The sequence below is a fragment of the Caenorhabditis remanei genome, chromosome I (assembly GCF_010183535.1).
Source record: "Caenorhabditis remanei strain PX506 chromosome I, whole genome shotgun sequence".
Classification (NCBI taxonomy): domain Eukaryota; kingdom Metazoa; phylum Nematoda; class Chromadorea; order Rhabditida; family Rhabditidae; genus Caenorhabditis; species Caenorhabditis remanei.
Genome location: NC_071328.1, coordinates 2,428,555 through 2,450,948, shown reverse-complemented (window position 1 = coordinate 2,450,948; position 22,394 = coordinate 2,428,555). Strand labels below are relative to the sequence as shown.

The 22,394-nt window shown below is 39.4% G+C and overlaps 6 protein-coding genes across 6 annotated transcripts; 3 read left to right on the top strand and 3 right to left on the bottom strand.

Moving 5' to 3' along the window:
- Window positions 1-818: 818 nt before the first annotated feature.
- Window positions 819-4,383, bottom strand: GCK72_000327 (uncharacterized protein; the record flags this gene model as incomplete). Its single annotated transcript, XM_003099222.2, has 7 exons — window positions 819-959; window positions 1,888-2,063; window positions 2,914-3,024; window positions 3,225-3,312; window positions 4,059-4,134; window positions 4,184-4,239; window positions 4,288-4,383. The coding sequence occupies 7 exons, from the start codon at window positions 4,381-4,383 to the stop codon at window positions 819-821; spliced, it is 744 nt and encodes a 247-aa protein (XP_003099270.2).
- Window positions 4,384-5,269: 886 nt separating this feature from the next.
- Window positions 5,270-6,069, top strand: GCK72_000326 (uncharacterized protein; the record flags this gene model as incomplete). The annotated part of the gene is made up of 2 exons (XM_003099192.2): window positions 5,270-5,642; window positions 5,690-6,069. The coding sequence occupies 2 exons, from the start codon at window positions 5,270-5,272 to the stop codon at window positions 6,067-6,069; spliced, it is 753 nt and encodes a 250-aa protein (XP_003099240.1).
- Window positions 6,070-6,858: 789 nt separating this feature from the next.
- On the top strand, window positions 6,859-9,496 carry GCK72_000325 (uncharacterized protein; the record flags this gene model as incomplete). The annotated part of the gene is made up of 3 exons (XM_003099202.2): window positions 6,859-6,934; window positions 7,842-8,410; window positions 9,173-9,496. 3 exons carry the CDS (start codon window positions 6,859-6,861, stop codon window positions 9,494-9,496), a joined length of 969 nt encoding a protein of 322 aa, XP_003099250.2.
- Window positions 9,497-9,951: 455 nt separating this feature from the next.
- On the top strand, window positions 9,952-15,059 carry GCK72_000324 (uncharacterized protein; the record flags this gene model as incomplete). The annotated part of the gene is made up of 5 exons (XM_053722418.1): window positions 9,952-10,068; window positions 10,124-10,279; window positions 11,644-12,273; window positions 13,685-14,020; window positions 14,793-15,059. The coding sequence occupies 5 exons, from the start codon at window positions 9,952-9,954 to the stop codon at window positions 15,057-15,059; spliced, it is 1,506 nt and encodes a 501-aa protein (XP_053591063.1).
- An 86-nt stretch (window positions 15,060-15,145) lies between these two features.
- On the bottom strand, window positions 15,146-15,648 carry GCK72_000323 (uncharacterized protein; the record flags this gene model as incomplete). Its single annotated transcript, XM_053722417.1, has 3 exons — window positions 15,146-15,355; window positions 15,418-15,524; window positions 15,567-15,648. The coding sequence occupies 3 exons, from the start codon at window positions 15,646-15,648 to the stop codon at window positions 15,146-15,148; spliced, it is 399 nt and encodes a 132-aa protein (XP_053591062.1).
- Window positions 15,649-16,045: 397 nt separating this feature from the next.
- Window positions 16,046-20,181, bottom strand: GCK72_000322 (uncharacterized protein; the record flags this gene model as incomplete). Its single annotated transcript, XM_003099203.2, has 8 exons — window positions 16,046-16,099; window positions 16,166-16,279; window positions 17,691-17,813; window positions 17,875-17,976; window positions 18,026-18,229; window positions 18,672-18,860; window positions 19,416-19,543; window positions 20,106-20,181. 8 exons carry the CDS (start codon window positions 20,179-20,181, stop codon window positions 16,046-16,048), a joined length of 990 nt encoding a protein of 329 aa, XP_003099251.2.
- Between the last annotated feature and the right edge of the window lie 2,213 nt (window positions 20,182-22,394).

Genomic DNA, 22,394 nt, shown 5'->3' with positions numbered 1-22,394 from the left:
AAATGACAATCTCAGATTTTTTGAAAAAAGAAAAGAAAAGAAAAACTAGGTTTTTGGAGAAATTTCACATTAAAAGAGTGTTGACTCGTTAATTCGCGGCAAACGGGGGGAAACGAGCGAGAGCGGGTAGATCAAACGGTAGACCAAAAATAATAATCTTTGTGAGTTATTAGCAGCGCGCGCCTTCTAACAACTGCGCTCCATCGCAAATGAGAGAGTATCGGCAAGAGAGACGCAGAGTTTTTTTCTGGTGCGAAGCAGAAAAATTAAACTTGTGAAAATAGATTAAAAATGGTGAAAATCTGTTTCGCGCCAGAAAAAAAAACTCTGCGTCTCTCTCGTCGATACTCTCTCGTTTGCGGCGGAGCGCAGTTGTAAGAGGGGTGGATTGCTAATACTCTTTATAGAGACTTTCAATTGAAGTTAGGCACAATTTTGAATATAAAAACGGAATTTTTGAAAATTTGAAGTGAAAATGCCTAGATTGCCATGCAATTTCACTTTTTGATTGAATTTTAAATGTTAATTCGAAAAATTGACTGTTTTCAAAAAAAATTTGATAAACGAAATAAAGTTTTGCAGAAAATCGGCTATTTTTCAAGCAAAAATTTCAGAAAAATCTCCAAGAAATTCAGTTTTTCAAAGATTTTGAATGTTTTCAAATTCTGATAAAACCACCTCTGAAAAATACAGAAAAATTAACAAAATACGACAATTCTGGTCAGATAACCAGTTTCCAACAGAAAAATCCAATGAAAAACCCGAAAAAAATTTTTTATTTACACCAAAAATGATCCCATAACCGTCATAACATCGTCTTAATAAGTGGCCCGTTTCGGAAAAATCTTCATAACGACGACCATCGAGACGAAACTCATGAGGAGAAACATAAACAAGAAGACTCGCATACAATCCAGTCCACATTTGTAGGCGTGATGGGCGGCACGAGCGGATTCGATCTGAAATAATTTCAGACTGAAATTTGAAATTTTCTTTTAAAGTTTTTGAGAATTTCCGCACGAAAATCCCTATTTTTCCAGAGATTTTAGTCTGAAAATCAAGGCGATTTTTCGGTGTTTCTACTCAAAATTGGCAAAAACCCAACGATGAAAATCGTCGTTTTTACCCCTAGAACTCAATTTTTCGGTGTAGAAAACAACAAAAAATCAGAAAAACAGAGGTTTTTGAGCTAAAATTAGGTCAGAAAATCGAGAAAAACTGGAAAAGTCCCAAAAAATCTTGCTTAAAAACTAGTTTTTGGGCTTTCTGCTGAAAATCCTTATTTTTCCAAAGATTTTCGAGTAAAAAACATTGAAAACATACTTTTTTAGTCATAAAAATCGAGGAAAATCGCGATTTTCGGTGTTTCCACTCAAAATTGGCAAAAACCCAACGATATTCTGCATGAAAATATCGGTTTTTAAGCGATTTTTGAGCTAAAAGTCCGGAAAAATCGTAGTTTTTACCTCTAGAACTCAATTTTCCAGAGATTTTCGAGTTAATAACATCGGAAACTCTCGTTTTTAGTCATAAAAATCGTGGAAAATCCGAGAAATTCGCAGAAACCTCACTTTTTCCGAAATTCTCAAGCTGAAATTCGCAAAAAATTTGAAAAATCTCGATTTTTCCGCTGAAAAATTCACAAAAAACTTGCTTTAGCGTACAAAAACTCATTTTTTCAGTCTAAAAGTCGCGAGAAATGGGATTTCGCGGTAATTTTCGAGCTGTACAGTGTGAAAACATAGAAAAATCTCATTTTTCACTCTAAAAACTTGCTTTTCAAAGCATTTTAGCTCTGAAATATAGAAAAATCTCGATTTTTCAGCTGAAAAATCTCTAAAAATCCCATTTTTCGACTGAAAAACTCATTTTTTCATTCATTTTTACCTCTAACGCTTTCGTATTATCCTCGACTTGTTTCTGCATCTTTGTCAATTTCTGATTATCATCCTTAATAACCTCTCCAGCAGCCGACATCACCGTTTTCAGAGATCTCGTCATTGAGAGTAAATCATTGGCGAGATCCTCCTCGAGTCGCTCGTTTTTTATGAATATTTCGTCGGCTGCAAGTAAATGTTTGGGTGAAAAATGGGGAAAAACTCAATTTTTGGGTGAAAAATCAATAAAAATTCAATTTTTTGAATGAAAAATGTCAATTTTTGGGTAGAAATTTTGATTTTTTCAGTCAAAACTTCTAATTTTTAGATGAAAAATCAATTTTCTGATAGAAAAATTTCAATTTTTGAGTGAAAATTCTATAAAAATCATAGTTGTCAAGGCCCGGGCCGGCCCGGCAAGGCCCGGCAAGGCCCGAAGGCCCGGGCCGGGCCGGGCCGGGCCGGGCCGGGCCGGTAGAAAATTTTCAAGGCCCGGCCCGGCCCGAAGGCCCGGCTTCAAAAAACGACCCTTTTTTTTCAATTTTTTTTTCCAATTTTTTTCAATTTTTCATCGGAAATGTGACCATTTTTGACTATTTTTCAGAATTTCTTTTAATTCTGACTGATAGTCGAAAATGTGACTTTTTCGCAAAAAAATTCAAAAAAATTCAAAAAATTTGAAAAAATTTGAAAATTTGACTTTCGCGCCAATTTGCCCGGGCCTTCGGGCCGGGCCTTAAGCCCGGCCCGGCCCGGGCCGGCCCGGGCCGGGCCGGGCCGGGCCCTGATTTCGCCGACAAGGCCCGGCCCGGCCCGGCCCGGGCCGGGCCTTGACAACTATGATAAAAATCTCATTTTTTGGGTGAAAAATCACGAAAAATTCAACTTTCGCTGAGAAAAAATAATAAAAACTCAACTTTTTGGTGAAAAAATTCAATTTTAGGCGAAAATTAGATATTTTTGTGTGAAAACTCTTAATTTTTGAATGAAAAATATCAATTTCCGGGTTAAAAATAGGTGAAAAATCCATTTTTACCATTATTTTTCTGCTTATTCGACGTTAGAAGCTGCTTCCGAAGATCCGATCGATAAATTGAGCGTTGGATAGCACGGAGCCCGGCTGCCGACTCTTTTTCGAACGGTTTTGCTGGAAAATGGTAAAAAAGGCTTGAAAAACTGGATTTTTGGGGATTTTAAGCTGGAAAATTGCGCAAAAACCGGATTTTTTAGTTTAGAAACCTTTAAAAACTGATTTTCCAAATAAATTTTTTTTTCTGGAAAAAAGTGAGTTTTTTGGTTAAAAAACACGATTTTTCTTGATTTTCAGACCAAAAACTCGATTATTACCACTATCAGTATCCTCTACATCAACTGGAACATCTGCGAAGACACGTGGAATTTTTTCGATCACTTTCAGCCTCTCCTCGGTGGATGACTGCAAAAAATTGTTTTCTACACCAAAAATCGAGTTTTAGGGGTAAAAACTGCGATTTTTCCTGTTTCTTAGCTCAAAATTGCCTAAAAAGCGATATTTTCACCTCTACACTAAAAATTGGGAGTATTTTGCTCAAAAAACTCGGTTTTTCTGGATTTTTTGTTTTCTACACCGAAAAATTGAGTTTTAGGGTTGAAAAACCGCGATCTCTCGGATTTTTAGCTCCAAAAACTGCTTCAAAATCGATATTCCCACCCCTACACTGAAATATTTCGCAAAAATGAGTTTTCTGCTCAAAAAACTCAAATTTCCGATTTTTTTTTGTTTTTTTACACCGAAAACATGAGTTTTAGGGGTAAAAATGGCGGTTTTTTTCCGGATTTTTAGCTCAAAATCCTTCGAAATTGCTATTTTTACCCCTACACTGAAATATTTCGCAAAAATGAGTTTTCCGCTCAAAAAACTCGGTTTTCCGGATTTTCTTGTTTTCTACATCGAAAATTTGGGTTTTAGGGGTAAAAATGGTGATTTTCTGGATTTTTAAATCGAAAATCGTCTGAAAATCGATATTTTTACCCCATACAGTGGGAAATTTTGCAAAAATGAGTTTTTTGCTCAAAAAACTCGGTTTTCCGATTTTTTGTTTTCTACATCGAAAAATTGAGTTTCAGGGGTAAAAATGACAATTTTTTCGGATTTTTAGCTTAAAAATTGCTAAAAACCGATATTTTCACTCCTACACTCACTTTACTCTCCGCTTCAGCCAACAGCTTCAGCTGCAGCACCTCTTGTCGATATTCGTGCAGAATATCGTTAGTTTTACTGAAAAATTTGAATTTTTGGTTATTTTTCAAAGATTTTTATGAATTACACGTCATTTTGCAGCACATATATCAAGTTGTTCAGGATTTTCGTCGCTGCGGACACCTGGAATTCAAATTTTCAGAAAATTTTTCATTTTTCCAGCTCAAAAACCTTCCAAACATTCGCCGATAGGTCCTCTTTTGTCAGTCGTTTCGTTCTTTCTAACAGACGCAAAAATTTCAGCTCAGTTTCAGAAATATATGCCATTTCATCGATGAAAAACACCTGAAAATGTAAACAATTCGACAGGTGACCTATAAAAAAAGTTCGGCCACGGCCTAGAAACCCAAAAGTGAAGCAAGCGCGCTCTATCGGACACTGATTTTCAAGTCATCATTTTTGAGCGCCGATTTGATGATTTTCAGCGATTTTTAGCGGTTTTTGGCGGTTTTTTGAGGGATTTTTGTCATTTTCTATGATAAAAATTGAAACAAAAGCCATATTTGACAGCGCAGATCCTCATTCTTATGGATTTTCCCTGAAAAGCTGTCATTTTTCGTTGAAATTCTGCCAAGAGTGTTTTGAGTGGATTTCGCCTGGTTATCAGTTGTTTTTCGATCAAAATTGAAAAAATATACTAGTTTTATAGTGAACATTGGTCATTTTCAGTAAGTTTTCCTTAATAACGGTCATTTTTCGTCTAGGTTTCAGACTTCGCAGCTTTTGAGCGTACCGCTGGATTTTGGCTGTTTTTTGGGGAATTTTTCCCATTTTTTATGATAAAAATTATAACAAAAGCTATATTTGACGGCGGAGATGCTCATTTTCGCCAATTTTCCATGAAAAACTGCCAATTTTCGTAGAAATTCTTGATTTAGCCGTTTTTTTTGATAAAAATTGAACAACATTTTTATTTTTACAGTGAAAATCGGCAATTTTCGTCTAGATTTCACACTTTGTTGCTTTTGAGCGTTCCTTGATACGTTTTGGAGATTTTTGAACTGAAAACTGCTAATTTAGAGCCAGAATCAGCTGTTTCGACGCTTTTTTACCCCTTTTTTAAAACAACTTTTCAACAGTTTTCGTTCTTTTTTCCCGTCTCCCCCTAAAAATCCTTCAATATACTCTTTCTGAAAAAATACTTTTCCAGACAATGGCTCGTCGTTACGATAGTAGAACGACCATCTTCTCACCAGAGGGTCGCCTCTACCAAGTCGAGTACGCAATGGAGGCTATCGGCCACGCCGGAACCTGTCTCGGAATCCTCGCTTCCGACGGCATTGTCATCGCCGCCGAGCGGAAGAACGTGCACAAGTTGTTGGACGACTCCGTCCTGACCGAGAAGGTCTACCGTCTCTCCGACAATATCTCGTGTACCGTCGCCGGAATCACCGCCGACGCCAACATTCTCATCAACCATTTGAGATGGTGGGCCGCCAGCTACCGTAACAGCTATGGGGAGGAGATGCCCGTCGAGCAGCTCGTCCAGAATCTTTGCAATGAGAAGCAGAGATATACACAGATTGGTAGGGATTCTGGAGCGTTTTTCAGGAGAAAATCTTTAAAATTTCAGGAGGAAAGAGACCGTTCGGAGTGTCACTTCTCTACGCCGGCTGGGACAAACACTACGGCTACCAGCTCTACCAATCGGATCCATCTGGAAATTACACTGGATGGAAGGCGACTTGCATCGGAAGCAACCATCAGGCCGCTGTGACTCTTCTCAAGCAGGAATACAAGTCGCCAAGTCTTGAAGAGGCGAAGAAGTTGGCTATCAAGGTGCTTTGGAAGACTTTGGACGTGAAATTGGCTTCTGAGAAGGTCGAGATGGCGGTTTTGACTCGTCGTGATGGGAAGACTGTGCTCGAGGAGCTCTCTACTAAGGAAGTCGGCGCGTTGATCGCAGAGCACGAGAAGAAGGAGAAGGAGGCCGAGGGTGCCGAGAAGAAGTGAAAAAATCGATAATTTGCTGTCGTTTGTATTTTATTTAAAAAAGAATCCATCCCCGATTTTCTAATTTATTGTCTGGTTTTATTTCTTTTCTCTTTTAATTCTTTCCTCAATATTCGGTGAACATTAAATCTTTCGCTCTATATCAATACTCGTTCCTAATCCCTCATCTTTTGGTCTTCTCCTGCATTCACGGTGATTTTTTCGGAACCAGCTAGTAGGTAGCGCTCAAAAAGTTCGGCCGCAGTGGAAAATAAAATGGGCGGAGTCTGGATGCAAGCTTGGCACGCGGTTTTTGCAACTGCGGCACTTGTTTTGCTTTGCGTCTCTTTTCTCTCGTGCATGCAGAAAGAGCGCGTTTGAAACATGGAATAATTTTTTACACTGTATTGAATTTCAAGTAAAGTGAATGGAAAATTAAACTGTGAAGCTCAGGAATTTATAAAGGGAAACTTATTGTTAAAAATTCTCCACTATTTTCTTAAGAGTTGTCAAGCCTTTTTATCCGGAACTGTAGCGTTTAATTCGAGAAAATTCAAGCCAAAGATGAGGGTCTAGAAATTTCAACGGCGCATTGGAGCGGGTTTGCTCGGGGCCGTCAATGTGATGGCCTAGAAATCAAACCAAGTGGTTCTGAGAAAATCACCGTGTGCATTATTTCTCTTTCCCGCTAAACCGCGCCGCAGTGTTGCAAGGGGCGTGGCGTGGGCGGAGCGTCGAATTTTCTCGAGCATTCGCCCCTCTCAACCGGATTTATCGCAGCTTTTCACTATTACTTTTGAAATTTTCTAGATGGTTGACGAAGGGAAACTTCAGTGCTATCATAAAGGATGTGGTCTGATGTTTGATCCGACTGAAAATAATAGTGGTGAGTTTTTTGAGCTTAAAATGGTGATTTTTCGAGTTTCTGGGTGGTTTTCAGCAAAATTTCAGTGAAAAATAGGCCAAAAACGCTTGCATAAGCGGGAAAAATCACTATTTTGAGCCAAAAATCGACGTTTTTTGTCAACTTTTGGCGAAAAAGATGTTTTTGGCTTTTTTGATTTTAGCTCAATTTCAGAGATTTTGTGCTTAAAATGTTGATTTCTCATGTTTCTAAGTGGTTTTTCGCAGAATTTCCGTAAAAAATAGGCGAAAAAGCCTGGAAAACAGAATAATCGCTATTTTCAGCCAAAAATCGACGATTTCCTTGTTTTTTTGTCAAATTTCGGAGAAAAGATGATTTCAGCTCAATTCTAGAGAAAAATGAGCTGAAAACTCATTTTTCGCGCTAAAATGAGGAAAAATCAGAAAATGCATGTTTTTTTGTCAATTTTCTGCAAAAATGTGCAAATTTTTCGGTTTGGGAGCGTTTAGAGCAAAACGCCTCCGATCAAAAAGCGTCTCTTTTTTCAGAAGTCCAAATTTAGCCGAAAAACTCTTTAAAATAGCCAATTTTCAGCTTTTCGTATCGATAATTGCAAAAATTATGCCAAAAATAGCTTAAAAACTTTACTTTTTGTGCTTTCCAGCCAAAATTTCAGCTTTTTTGAGCAATTTTTGCCAAAATTCTGAAAAGCGCCTTCGAGAAACCCCGAAAAACGGCAAAATTTCATAGAAAATGAGCTAAAAATCATCAAAAGGTGTATTTTTTTCAGAAGTCCAAATTTAGCCAAAAAACTCTTTAAAATAGCCAATTTTCAGCTTTTCGTATCGATTTTCGCAAAAATTCTGTCAAAAAGCATAGAAACCTTGTTTTCAAGCTTTTCAGCCCAAATTCAGCCAAAAAATTCCAGAATCCTGCACGTACCACCCTGGCGCCCCGTACTTCCACGACGCCTACAAAATCTGGACATGCTGCGACAAAAAGAGCACCGATTTCGGCACTTGGATGGGCTATAAAGGGTGCACACGTGGCAAACATAGCAACGAGAAGCCGGTTGACGTGGTGAAAATCGCGGCGGTGAAAGAGATTCGACCGGAGAAAGAGGAGGATGTAATCGTGTGGAAAGGGCTGAATAAATCGGGAAAATCTGAGAATAAAGGGGGCGTGGCGAAGCGAGAAGAGGTGAATTTGAATGTGGAAGTTACGCCGGGAGCTCAGGCGGCGATCGAGAAGAAGCTCAAGGAGACGGCTGAAGCGGCGCAATCTGGAGATGTTCAGATTGGGGCACCATGCCGTAATAATGGGTGCTCGGCGGTGTTCGATGGCTCGAAGGGACGAGAAAACTGTGTTCATCATCCTGGCGCTGCGATTTTCCACGAGGGAATGAAGTATTGGTCGTGTTGTAATAAGAAGACGTCCAACTTTGGCGCATTCTTGGAACAAGTCGGATGTACGAATGCGGAGCATAAATTTAGAAATGTAAGGGCCTAAAAAGGATACTTGCAAACCGGTAACTTGCTTGAAACTCAATATTCTAGGCTGAAAAATACGGCTTTTTCTTGTCATTTTCGCGTTTTTTGTGCCAAAAAATGATAAAAAACGGTTTTTTAAACCAATTTCGCGTTGTTAGTGCCAGAAAATCGCAATTTTGGGACTAAAAAGTGCCAATTGCCAAACCGGTGAAAAATACGGTTTTTTTGTGCCAAAAAATGCCAAAAAACGCCTGTTTTGGTCATTTTCGCGTTGTTAGTGCCAGAAAATAGCTTTTCTGAAACAAAAGTGCCAAAAAACGCCTTTTTTGTTTATTTTCGCAGAAAGTGCCGAAAAAAAACGGTTTTTTAAACCAATTCCGCGTTGTTAGCGTCAGAAAATTGTTTTTTGGGCCAAAAAAATGCCAAAAAAACGGCTTTTTGATAGTTTTCGCGTTTCGTGTACTAGAAAATCGCTTTTTTGAGCCAAAAAAGTGCCAAAACCCGTGTTTTTTGGTCATTTTCGCAAAAAGTGCCAAAAAAAAAAACCGATTTTTTGGCGATTTTCGAGAAATCTTCCCGGTCCGCGGCACATTCGCGATCCGCCATTCGGCCCTTCTTATATCACAGAGAAAGAACTCGCCGAGATCTACACTTTGGTATATTTTTCAGCTCATAATATTCATTTTGAAGGGAGTTACGCGCCCGCCCGGTTTGCAAGTATGCTAAAAGTGAAAAATCTAGCGCGAAAACTCATTTTTCCCATTTTTAGAACGAAATTGTGAGCAAATTCCGAGAAGACTGGTTCTCTTCCAACGGCTTCGTCACCATCAACGTCTACTGCCGTGGCGCGCTCCCGGAAACCGCCAACATCGTTTCCGATGGACATTACCTTCGTGTCAGCATGAAACACGGATTCGGCAACGCCAATGTCGATCTTGACTACGATTTGTGGGATGAGGTGTTGCCGGAGGAGAGTCGAGTGGTTATTGGAGAGCGAAAAGTGGAAATCTCGTTGAAACAGAAGCATGGAATCGGATGGCCTCGTTTGAAGTTTGACCCGGAACTCGACGCGTCGAAGGACACAGAAGCTTGATTTCTTTTAATAAATTTTTGTAGATTTTTTTTTGGTTTTTAGACGATATTTTTCGCCCAAAAACCATGGAAAACACGCATATCCTCGTTTCTTTCTCTTTCCTTCCCCAGTTTTTTTTCCATCCCACCTCTCCCACACTGATCTTCTCTCTTACTGAATAATTGTAATCATGGCGCTTTGATTTTAGCTTTTTTCTTTTTTTCCTGATTTTTCTTCATATATAAAGTTTTTTGCCTGAAAATTGCTTGATTTGCCCCCAAATCCCAAAAATTTCGTCATCCGATGAGTTGGAATCTCCATTGGGTCTCGCCACGAACAATGCGAAATCCCGATTTGGAGCATGCGCCTTTAAAGTGGTACGGTGGACACGTGGCGGGAAACTTTAATTTTCGAATTTTTCCACCGATTTTTTGTCATTTTTTGCCATTTTTCGGGGTTTTCCGCACTTTTATGAGATGGCCGACACCGTGGATCCGTCGATTTTCGATGTGAAAAGTCCGCTTGATGTGAATACGCCAATCACATCGGATCGGACCGCCCATATTCGGAATTATACGACGAAACCGAGATTGGTAAGGGAAAAAAGACAATTTTTTTCCAGTTTTTCACCGGAAAATCGATTTTCAGACGTATCAAACAGTTTGCGGAGTCAACGGACCGCTAGTGATCCTTCGCGATGTCAAATATCCAATGTACAATGAAATCGTGAAGATTACGTTGCCGAACGGCGAGCAACGAATGGGACAAGTGCTCGAGACGTTTAAGGGAAAGGCTGTTGTTCAGGTTAATAGTTGGAGGGGTTTTGGAGTGGAAAATCGGGTTTTCGGCCCAAAAATCGAAAAATTATTGCAATTTTCCGTTAAAAACGCCAAAAATTGCATCAGAATACGATTTTTCAAAAAAATTTTTTTTCCTAATTTTCCTAAACGCTCAAGTTTTCCAGTTTTTTGACTGAAATTTTCGATATGTTTGGTAAAAATATGTTTTTCAACGATTTTCACTCTGGAAATGTAGAAAAAAACTCGAAATTCAATTTTTTGAGATTCAAGTCACTTTTTCATATTTTTGTTGAAAAATAACTCGAAACTTTGAAATTTTCGTTAAAAACTAGAGATAAAAGCACAGTAAATGACGAGAATGACAATTTTCATACTGAAAATTCAAAAAATTCAAAAAATTCTAGAAAAACGGTTTCTTAGCTATTTCATGCGGAAAAATTAAATTTTTGAGGTAGTTTTTGCATATTTCAACCAAAAACTTGGATTTTGGCCCGTTTTCTACACCAAAGTCCAAAATTTCGTGTTTTTTAGGTTTAATCCTTAGTAAACTTTGCCTAAAACCATGAAAATTTTCAAGCTTTTGTCAAATTTCAATCAAAAACACGGGTTTCCGCTCGTTTTTCTCACCAAAATCCGAAAATATCGCAAAAATACGGGTTTATTGGTGAATTCTTGGTAAATTTGGTCGAAAACATGAAAATTTCGATATTTTTTTAAACACAATGATTGTATTTTTGAAAAAAAACCATATAAACACGGCACACACTTCTTACAACCTGCGCTCTACCGAAAACAAATAAAATTGTGTGCGAAATTGAGAGACTCAGAGAAAAAGAGGCATTTTTCAAGAGGAGTTTCGGTGGAGCGCAGTTGTAAGTACTGTGTCGACCTAGTACAATTTCGCAAAATTTCGGGATATTTTTGGGAAACAGGCGAAAAAACTTCAAGATTTAATTTTTTTGACGTATTTCACTCAAAAACAAGGATTTCAGCTCGTTTTTTCCAACAAAATTCGTCCAAATCTCGAAATTTACCGTCAAAAATCTCAAAACTTTTGTCAAAAAATCTCGAAATTTTCACCGCGCCCATTCCAGGAAATCAAAATCGCATTTTTTCGAAGAAAATTCAGGTTTTAAGGTGAATTCTAGGCAAATTTCGTCGGAAATCATAAAAATTCCGAGTTTTTGTCTAATTTTACTCAAAAACATGGATTTCAGCTCGTTTTTCACATGAAAATCGCATTTTTTGACAAAAAACAACAAAAAAAAATCACGAATTTTCATCAAAATTTTTGAAATTTTTGTCAACAAATCTCGAAATTTTGTTAAAAATGTCTGAATTTTCACCCCCAAACCCTCTGAATTCCAGGTATTCGAAGGAACGACAGGAGTCGATGCAAAGCATACGAAATGTGAGTTCACCGGTGACATTTTCCGTTCGCCAGTGTCCATCGACATGCTCGGTCGAATTTTCAACGGATCCGGAAAGGCGATCGATAAGGGACCGCCCGTGATGGCCGAGGACTATTTGGATATCAATGGACAGGCGATTAATCCGTATAATCGTATCTATCCGGAAGAAATGATTCAAACGGGAATCTCCGCGATCGATGTGATGAATTCGATTGCTCGCGGACAGAAAATTCCGATTTTCTCGGCCGCCGGTCTTCCCCATAACGAGATTGCCGCTCAAATTGTCCGTCAAGGGGGGCTAGTTCAACTGCCCGACCGTAACAACGAAGCGGTCAATTTTGCTATCGTATTCGCCGCGATGGGGGTGAACATGGAGACGGCGAGGTTCTTTAAACAGGACTTTGAGGAGTGTGGATCTATGGATAACGTGTGTTTGTTCTTGAATTTGGCAAATGATCCGACGATCGAGAGGATTATTACACCGAAAATTGCACTCACGGCGGCGGAGTTTTTTGCGTATCATTGTGGAAAACATGTGTTGGTTGTGTTGACTGATATGTCATCGTATGCCGAGGCGTTGAGAGAGGTTATTATTAATGAAAGTGGGGGAAATTGACGAGTTTTCGACTAGAAATGAGCTGAAAATCGGAAATTTTAAATTGGAAAACGCTGTTTTTCTCTAGTTTCAAATTTTTATTTTTATGGATTTTTGCAAACGAATCGTAGAGCGCGATCTGTTTTGATAGATTGTAATCAGCGTACCACGCTTAGTGAGCTTCAAACGCGCCCTACCGGACTCGGCTTGGCGCGTGATTCAAAATTTTGGTTCCACTTCCTTTAAAACTGCGTATCGAACGTTCAAGACGATGCAGCGAGCTATTTGTTAGAATTTTGAACTTGGCGCCAAGTCTAGTAGAGCGCGGTTGCGTTTTTATAGCTTTTTTTCAGTGAAAAACGTGATTTTTGAATTTGAAAACGCTGTTTTCGACGTTTTAAAAGACGATTTTTCGGAATTTTTAGCTCAAACTGGAATTTTTGGATCCAAAAATGCGAGTTTTCGTAGTTTTTAACGTTTTTTAAATCAATTTTTCGAAATTTCGAAAGAATTTTTGGATAAAATTGCAATTTTCGGGGTTTCTGATGTTTTTCATAACAATTTTTCAGCATTTTTTTTTTTCGAAAACTGCAATTTTAGATTCTGGGAAGTGCGATTTCGAACATTTTTTAAACTGAAAATCTGAACATTTCAGCTTAAAATAGATGTTTTCTCACTAAAACCCCAGTTTTCTTCTCAAAAAATGCGGATTTCCAACTAATTTTCTCAAAAATTGACATTTTGCCGTTGAAATTCTGAAACTTTTTATGGAAAACAGCAAAAACCCCGATAAACTTCATATTCTGGAAACAAGAATTCTGCAGAAGTTTTGGAAAAAAGTTAAAAGTTTCGAAAAATTGATATAAAAACCGTTGAAAACTATGAAAGATCGCATGATTAGATCCAAAAATGCCAATTAGATCTCAAAATACAAAAAAAAACCCTCTAAAATTCAGACTTGTCACGGGCCGGGCCGGGCCGGGCCGGGCCGAAATCAGAAAAAAATCTCGGCCCGGCCCGCTCGGCCCGTTTTGAAACATTTTTTCAAAAAATTTCTTGTTTTTCAAATTTTTTTTGGAAATTTTTTGAAATTTTTTGAACTTTTTTGAAAAAAGTATAGTTTTTGAATAAACATTTAAAATTGAATCAAAATGTGAATATGTATGATAATCAAAGCATTTTTACTCTTTTTTTTCGAAAAATTTCAAAAAAAAATTGGTAAAAATGGGTACCCATTTTTGAATCCGGGCCGACCGGGCCGGGCCGGGCCAAGAGAAATTTCGGCCCGGCCCGGCCCGGCCAAGAAAAATCACGGCCCGGCCCGGCCCGGCCCGGCCCGGCCCGGGAGCCCGGCCCGGGCCGGCCCGATTTTTGACAAGTCTGCTAAAATTCGGAATTCCAGATCTCAGCGGCTCGCGAAGAAGTGCCGGGTCGTCGTGGTTTCCCCGGGTACATGTACACAGATCTGGCGACAATTTACGAGCGGGCGGGTCGAGTGAAAGGGCGCGAGGGCTCAATCACACAAATTCCGATTCTGACGATGCCGAATGACGATATCACTCATCCGATTCCAGATTTGACTGGATATATTACGGAAGGACAGATCTATGTGGACAGACAACTCCATAATCGGCTGATCTACCCGCCAATCAATGTGTTGCCATCGTTGTCTCGTCTCATGAAATCGGCGATTGGAGAGAATATGACACGCGAGGATCATTCGGATCTCTCCAATCAGGTAGAGTTCAGCGGAGCGCGATCGCTGACTTTAAAAAAGCAAATGCGCTCTATTGAGAATCTTGGTGGAGCACACTTCACAGCAGTTGCAGGAGCGCTCCTATGAGAATCTTTGAATTGCCGCTCGAATCTCGATGACGCGAAAGTTCAATGGAGCGCGCTTGGAGACAAAAACCAAGTGCGCTCTATTGAGAATCAAATGGAATTACCACGGAGCACACTTGCAGTTGCAAGACCGCTCCAATGAGAATCAAATAAGATATTTGAATTGCCGCTCGAATTTCGATGGGGCGCGCTCTATTGAGAATCGCGAAAATCTTGATGGAGCACACTTGCAGACACAGAAGTTGCAAGAGCGCTCCAACGAGAATCTTTGAATTGCCGCTCGAATTTTGATTGCATGTGCGCTCCAATGAGATGCGTGACAAATTTTCGCAACTGTGCTCCACCGTAAATGAGAACCTGCCGAGTACTTCTCTCGGAAAAGTTCATTTGCACCTAATTTTGTAGATTTTCTGTGTTTTCCACCGATTTTTTAATAGATTTTTGCCAATTTTTCCATGTAAATTAGCAAAAAGAAGGTTTTTAAGAAAATTAAACGAAAAACAAGGAAAATTGGTCAATTTTCCTCTAATTCCGCAAATGAGCATTTGGCGTGTACTCCTCTCGGACAAGTCGATTTTTACCGGTTTTTCTGGGAAAATCAGTGAAAATTGACTAGTCCGAGAGGAGTACACAATGAAGCGCACTCTCAAAATCACTAAAATTTGCAGCTATACGCATGCTACGCGGTGGGAAAAGAGGTGCAAGCGATGAAATCGGTGGTCGGCGAGGAGGCGCTCTCACCCGACGACCTCCTCTTCCTCGAGTTTCTCAACAAATTCGAGAAGAACTTCATCTCGCAAGGACACTACGAGAATCGCACGATCGTCGACTCTCTCAACATTGGATGGGAATTGCTGCGAATTTTCCCGAAGGAAATGCTGAAACGGATTCCTGGGGCACTGTTGGAGAAGTATTACACGAGAAAGAAGTGTTAATTGAATTGAATTGATTTTATTGATGATTTTTGTGTGTGAATTGACAACTGAATTGTAATTTAAATGTATCAAAAGAGAATTAATTATCAGTGTTCAGTCATCATCTGAATACACTCCTCCTGCTCCTTCTCGATCTTTCTCACCGCCTCCAATTCCACTCGAAGCCTCTCTTTCTCCACTGTCAACTCCCTTATTGTCATCTGAAGTAGCACCGGATCGTCCTCGGCCAGATCCCGCTCCTGAGTATTCCGTACCATCATCGCGCGGATTTTCTCGGTTTCCACGACGTTGGCGAACTGGAATTTTTTTAAAGAATTTTTGAATTTTGACGGAAAATTTGAATTTTAAAAATTCAAACCTCCTCAATACTATCGATGAGACCGCCCGTCGTTGTTTGGAAATTTTTGAGCTGGTCGTTGAACTCGGCGGATTTGTCTTGAGCATTCTGCAAGAGCTCAGCGACTTCTGGAAATTTTTTTTTAAATCGATTTTTGAAAAAAAAATTACCCGGATCAATCAATCGGAGACGATTGAAATCGTCGACGTACAGACCGGATTTCGCTAGCTGCTGCTCGTCGGCTGCGGACATTCTTAGATTTCTTTGGGAATGAGCAAAAAGGGAGCTCCGAGAGCTCTGGTTACCATGGAAACACTTTATAAACACTATTTTATTGAGAGAGTGCAGAGAAAACAAGCGGGGAATTAAAGCGGCGAAGAGGCGGCGGTGAGAACTCTTTTCACCGCCTTGAAAGGAGACATTTGGAAGTGTGAGGTGTGGCGCAGGCGGGAAGATTTTGGGGCGGCGCGCAGAGGGTCCGGGGTTCGATTCTTTTCCCTGGCGAAACTTTTTTTTCTTTTTTAATATGGTTCTCACCGCCATTCTAGAAGGGTTTAATCATGAAATAAGTACATATTGAGCAATTATAATGGGAATGGGGGGGGGCGGTAATTAATAAATTAGAGTAATTAAATTAGTACAAAGTTTGTTAAAGTTTAAATATCTTCCTTCTCACTGCATTCGTCGATTCTTCGCTTGTCATCTGAAATTTTTTAAATTTATTTAATTTTATTATAAATTTTGAAAAAAAAATCAAATTGCCGCCTACCATCTCATCGAATTTCCGAATGACTCTCTTGCTCTTCACTGGCAACTCTTTCATCGAAAGACAATAGTTGCCTTTGCTATTCGAACGGCTCGACGCGGTGCTTAGATAGGTTACCTGCAAAAAATTAAAATTTAAAATGATTGGTGGTCGAGAAAATGCAAAAACTCGGCCACAGTTTGTGTTTGCGCGATTTGGAGTGATTTTCAGCGGTTTTCAGGTATAATTACCGATTTAAAACACTTTCACGCCGAAAAACCGCTCAGAAAACAGTTAAAAACAGAGAAAAAACTCGAAAAACGAGTTGATGGCCGAGAAAATGCAAAAACTCGGCCACAGTTTGTTTTTGCGCGGTTTTCTCATTTTTTCGGGGGATTTAAGCCGGTTTTTACTGTCAGTGCACAAAAAATGAGTATCGGGAGCAATATATTTCTTAAAACTTTTAAAATCGTCCAAAATTGCAAAAAAAGTTTAAATATTGCTATTTTTCAGTTTTTCTAACGATTTGTAGGTTCTTAGCATTTTAAAAGACAATTTCAAGCAATATTATGTCGAAAAAACCTGAAAAACCAGTCAAAAAATGAGAAAACCACAAAAAAATTGGTGGCCGAGAAAATGCAAAAACTCGGCCACCGTGCTGATTATTGAGTTTTGCGCGGTATCGAGCGATTTTTGTTTTAAGTAATGCTGAAAACCTTAAAAACACAGAAAAGCTGTGAAAAATCGATAGAAACGGAATAAAATCGGGAAAAACGAGCGATGGCCGAGTTTTTGCATTTTCTCGGCCACCGCTTCGTTTTAGTTGTTTTTTCTTGTTTTTTGACTGTTTTCGAGCGGTTTTTTGGGTTATTCCCGTTTTAAAACAGCTGTGCTAGCTTTTTTGTGATAAAAACTTGAAAAAATTGAGAAAATTCTGTTAAAAACTTTTTTTTTTGATTTTCAGGCAAATTTTCAACATTTTTTGCTTTGTAAAACATATGAATACAAGCTCACAGCGCAGAAAACCAGAAAACGATCTCGAAAAACTCAAAAAAAACACAAAACACTTGCGGTGGCCGAGATTTTGAATTTTCTCGGCCACCAATTTTTTTGTGGTTTTCTCATTTTTTGACTGGTTTTTCAGGTTTTTTCGACATAATATTGCTTGAAATCGTCTTTTAAAATACTAAGAACCTACAAATCGTTAGAAAGACTGAAAAATAGCTAGATTTAAACTTTTTGGGCGATTTTGGACGATTTTTCAAATTAATTTTTCAAAATATTTTGTTCCCGATACTCATTTTCTGTGCACTGACGCTAAAAAGCTAAAATCCCTCGAAAAAAATAAGAAAACCGCGCAAAAACAAACTGTGGCCGAGTTTTTGCATTTTCTCGGCCACTAATGTGCTCTTCTCAGTTTTTGACGTTTTTTAGACAATTTTTGGCGTAAAAATGTCATAAATGGCTTTTAACCGCTCGAAAACCGGTCTCTTAAAATCAGTGGCCGAACTTTTGGCATTTTCTCGGCCACGTCGCCTCAAAATCCTACCGTATAACTTCCATGACTATCCGGTTGAGCGTTCGCGGCGACACATTTCAATAATTCACATTTTTTCGTCGCCGAGCTAATCGTCTCTTTCTCTCCAACAGTGATTTTCTCTCCGGTGCACATCTGGAATTAAAAAAAAATCAATAATTAATCGATAATTCATTTTTTGATCGTTTTGATCTACCTGATTATAATAAGTGCTCAATGAGCGTGTGGCGTTTGTCGTCTCCTTCTCAGGCGGTCCTGGAAGGTACGTGTCTTCTGTCGCTGCAGAACTGGGTGCCACCTGGAAAAGTGTAGTTACAGTAATCCTTAGACAACTACAGTAACCCTACCTGAATTTGTTGCTTAACCGCCGGCGCCGGTTGAGGTGTCTGATCCGGGGCGTTAATACTTTCGAATGGGTCCGCCGGCGGCTGTTGATAGGCCTCCTGGGCGGGAACTTGAATCGATGGGGTATGAGATACGGAGACGTGTTCGATATACTTTAACGGATCGATTACGGTATTCGCGGCGTCTTCGGATGACGCGATTTCGCCCTGAAAATCAGAAAAATGCTGTTTTGCAAAACAGAATGTCTGAAAATCGGGTTAAAAATTATCCAAAATCAAAAAGAAGTATACCACTGTGCTCCTTATAAAAAACAAAAAATAATGGGGCCCGGTGGGAATTGAACCCCGGATGTCTAGATTACTGATCAGACTCCTTACCAGGTACACCATAGGGGACAAAGCTTGCGCTCGGCGGCGAGGGCTGTGATAAGGGTGGTGGTGGCGGTGGTCGCCACAGTCACCCTTATCACCACCTTTACCATTCGCCGCCGCTTCCACCTCCCATAGCCTACCTGGGAACGCGCCTGACCAGTAATCTAGACATCTGGGGTTCAATTCCCACCGGACCCCATTATTTTTTGCTTTTTGTAAGGAGTATTTTGGTATATAGATTGTGAAAATTGGGCAAGTTTGAAGCGATGTAACTCACCGCAAAACTCAACGGAGCAGTTCCCTGATAATCCGGATTTATCGATGGCGCTTGTGGGCGGTCTTGATACATTCCCTGATATGAAGATGCAACGGAAACTGGTATGACTACAGCAGAGGGGATCTGTCGAGATGGGGCCACCATTGGCGGTGGCGGTGGTGGCGGTGGTGGAGGCGGTTGACTGTAGACCTGGAATTTGAAAGTACGAGAATGATAAAATAAGTAAAAGTTTGAAGTTTACAGCAAGAATCCAAAAAAAATAGAAAAAATTTGCATTTTCCTACAAAAAAATGACCAACTTTGAAACCTCATAAGTAAGCCATTTCTAGTCACAAGTTTATGAATTTTATACCGTTATGTAGATCAAACCTAGATATACATTTTTGTAGTTGACAACTTTTTTCTATCTCTTCACGCCTTTGAGATACGAGCGCTCAAAGTTGAGGGACACAGCGCAGAGAGAGGAAGAGACGCAGAGAAGCGAGACGCTCTCCTTTTTTCGCACACTCTCTCGCCGGCTAACTTTGAAGGCGCATATCTCGAAAGCGTGAATTGCTATCAAAAATTTGTTAACTGCAAAAATGTAGATCTAGATTTGATCTACACAACTAATGTAAATTTGTAACGATGGGTGGTTAAATGAGGCATTTAAAAGGCTGTCAAAGTAGGTCAATTTTTAAATAAAATTTCGAAAAGTTAACAATTTTTCGCATTTTTTCATAACAAAAAGTGATAAGAATTTACCTGCGGTGTGAAGGCATACATCGGTGGTGGCATTGGTGCTGCATACTGTGCAGGTGGTGCGGCTGCACCACCTCCACATCCTCCGGGACTACTTGAGCAACCACTTCCCCCGCCGCCTCCGAATATTCCTGAAAATATAAGTTTCTACTTCAAATCGGTTTCTACTTTATATTGCTTAAAATCCATAACTAGGGAACCCTACAGAGGTAGCCTGAATAGCAAGAAGACTAACTTTGAAAGCCCGTCACTGGTCTGGCAATTAATTTTAATCGTTTGTATTTATATTGGTTGAGTAGATCAAAACTAGGGCTACAGTTTTGTAGTTGACAACTTTTTGATAGCGATTCACGCTTTTGAGATATGCGTCTTTAAAGATAGGCACACTCTTTCGCATCATAGGGCGGGGCCTAACTTTAAAGGTGCATATCTCAAAAGCGTGTGGAGTTATCAAAAAACGGTCAACTACAAAAACGAAGCTCTATTTTTGTTTTATAACATACCAAAAATTCAGAACTGTGACACATTATTCTGGAAAGATACAAACTATCAAAGTTAAGCGCCTTCTTAAGCTGTAACCTCTACTTAAAAACGCTTATATCTCAAAACCTAAGAATGCTATCAAAAAACTTTCAACTACAAAAATGTAGCCCATAACTTTTTCTATAAGATACCAAAACCTCAAAAACTTACCTCCTAACCCTGTTGGCAGACATGCCGTCGATTCTCTAGCAAGTAGAAGTAAGAGTAGAACGCCGAGATGCGACATATTCTGAAATGGAAGGGGTTCCAGGAGGAATTCCGCGCGCGCCGAATGAATGGCAGAAATTGTGTTGTGAGAAAACAGAGATATGCAATCAGTAGGGGGGATGTGGACGGGAATGGGCCGAGTTTAATGATGAAATGAGAAGAAGAGATTGTTCAGGTTTCGGGGGATAGATTAATTAAGGAAAAGGGGAGAGGAAAAGCTAAATGATGAAAACAAATGGCGTTTCTAGAGAGATAGTGGCTTAGTGTGAAATTCTCTGAAAAGTTACGTTTTCTCTCTAACGAAAACACTGCTTAAACTCAATTAAATCGGGTTAAAATGGTTAAAAATGGTTAAAAATGGTCCAAAATGAAAAATAAATGTATCACGTTGCTCCTTACAAAAAGCAAAAAATTATAGCCCCCAGTGGGAATCGAACCCCGGACGCTTTTTTGGCGGGCTGCCTCCTTACCAGGTAGGCCACAAGGGCAAAGGTCAAGGCGCGCCGGCGAAGGTTGTGATAAGGGTGGGGGGTGATCCGCCACCAACACCCTTATCACAACCTTTACCGCCGCGCCGCCGGCTCTCACCTTTGGTGTAATTGGTTAGGAGTCCGGCCAGTAATCTAGCATCCGGGGTTCGATTCCCACTGGGTCCTTTTATTTTTTGCTTTTTGTAAAGAACACGCTGGTATTCTTGGTATAGGTTTATTACCATTTTTAACCCGATTTTCAGATTTTCTGTTTCGAAAATCTGCATTTTTCATTTCTTGAAGAGCTTATGGAAAATCATTTATGAAGTTCTCGTTTTCAGAAGTTTGGCTAAGACTGTAACCTGCTTAAAATTTAAAATGTTAGGGTGAGATACCGGAAAGAAAGTTTCATCACTCCCAATCTTTAAAGGCGCGTATCTCGAAAGTGGGCGGAGCGATCAAAAAGTTGTGAACTACAAAAATGTAAATCAGGATTTGTTCCATGTTGTACCAAAAAACCAAAAACTTAGAAATGTAGATCAAAAAGTTGCTCATTGTCAAAGTTGGCCGATTCAAAACTCCTATATCTCAAAACTTTAAGAAGCTATTAAAAAGTTGTCAACTACAAAAATATAGCGCAAGTTTTGCTCTATAACATATCAAAAATTTGAATACCTGGGATGTCCCTGACGGGATCTCAAATGCCAACGGAAATCAAGATTTCATCTAAATCGCCAAAACAAAGCAAATCAAACAAAAGGTATACATTTTCAAGGAGATTTCCAAGAAAAGTACGGAACGGTGGCGCAAAGGGGCAGGGCATAATCGTAAACAGTTGCGAACGAACAAAAGAGAGGGAGGACAGGTTAGAAAGTTGTAAATGTGTAAATGTGAAATAAGTCACTGAACCGTGGAGAAGACGACTATGAAGGGAGTACTAAACATGGGTATACGGTATGAAATCGAAATCCGGTTAGCCCCTAAGTAAACAGTTTGCACTACTATTCTTCGAGTTGGCATGGTTTATGGGGCACAGAAGGGGATGAATGGATGTTACGATATGTTTGAATTATGTAAGCTGGGATAGGCTATAGGATTGTAAAAACTAAAAAGTGGAGATACGGTACTGTATCACAATCTAAAAGTTTGAAAATGTGACGTTTACAGTAAGAATCCAAAAAATTTGTGTTTTTTAAACAAAAAAATGGCCAACTTTGAAAGCTCATAAGTAATCAATTTCAAGTCGTACTTTTAAAAACTTAATACCGTTAGGTAGATCAAACCTAGCTCTACATTTTTCTAGTTGACAGATTTTTGATAGCTATTCACGCTTTTGAGATATAGACAATCAAAGTTGAGAGACACATCGCGGAGAGGGGAGGAGACGCAGAGAAGCGAGACGCTCTCCTCGTTTCGCACACTCTCTCGCCCCTCAATCTTTAAAGACACATATCTCAAAAGCGTGAGGAGCTATCAAAAAGTTGTCAACTACAAAAATGTAGAGCAAGGTTTGATCTACAAAATACATATAAATTCATTTAAATACAACAAGATCTGTTACCGTGGCAAGTGATTGAAGTTACCGCTCATATCTTGGCTAGTTTTGATCGTAGATCAAATTTTTTAACAGTTTCAGAATCCTTAGCTTTCTAGACATAAAATGTTTATTATAGAACTCTAAATTTAACAAAAGTTTAGTCTCAAAAGTCAAAAAAGTCAAAAACCAAAGAAAAAGTGCCGGAAATCCAAAACCGAAAGTGGC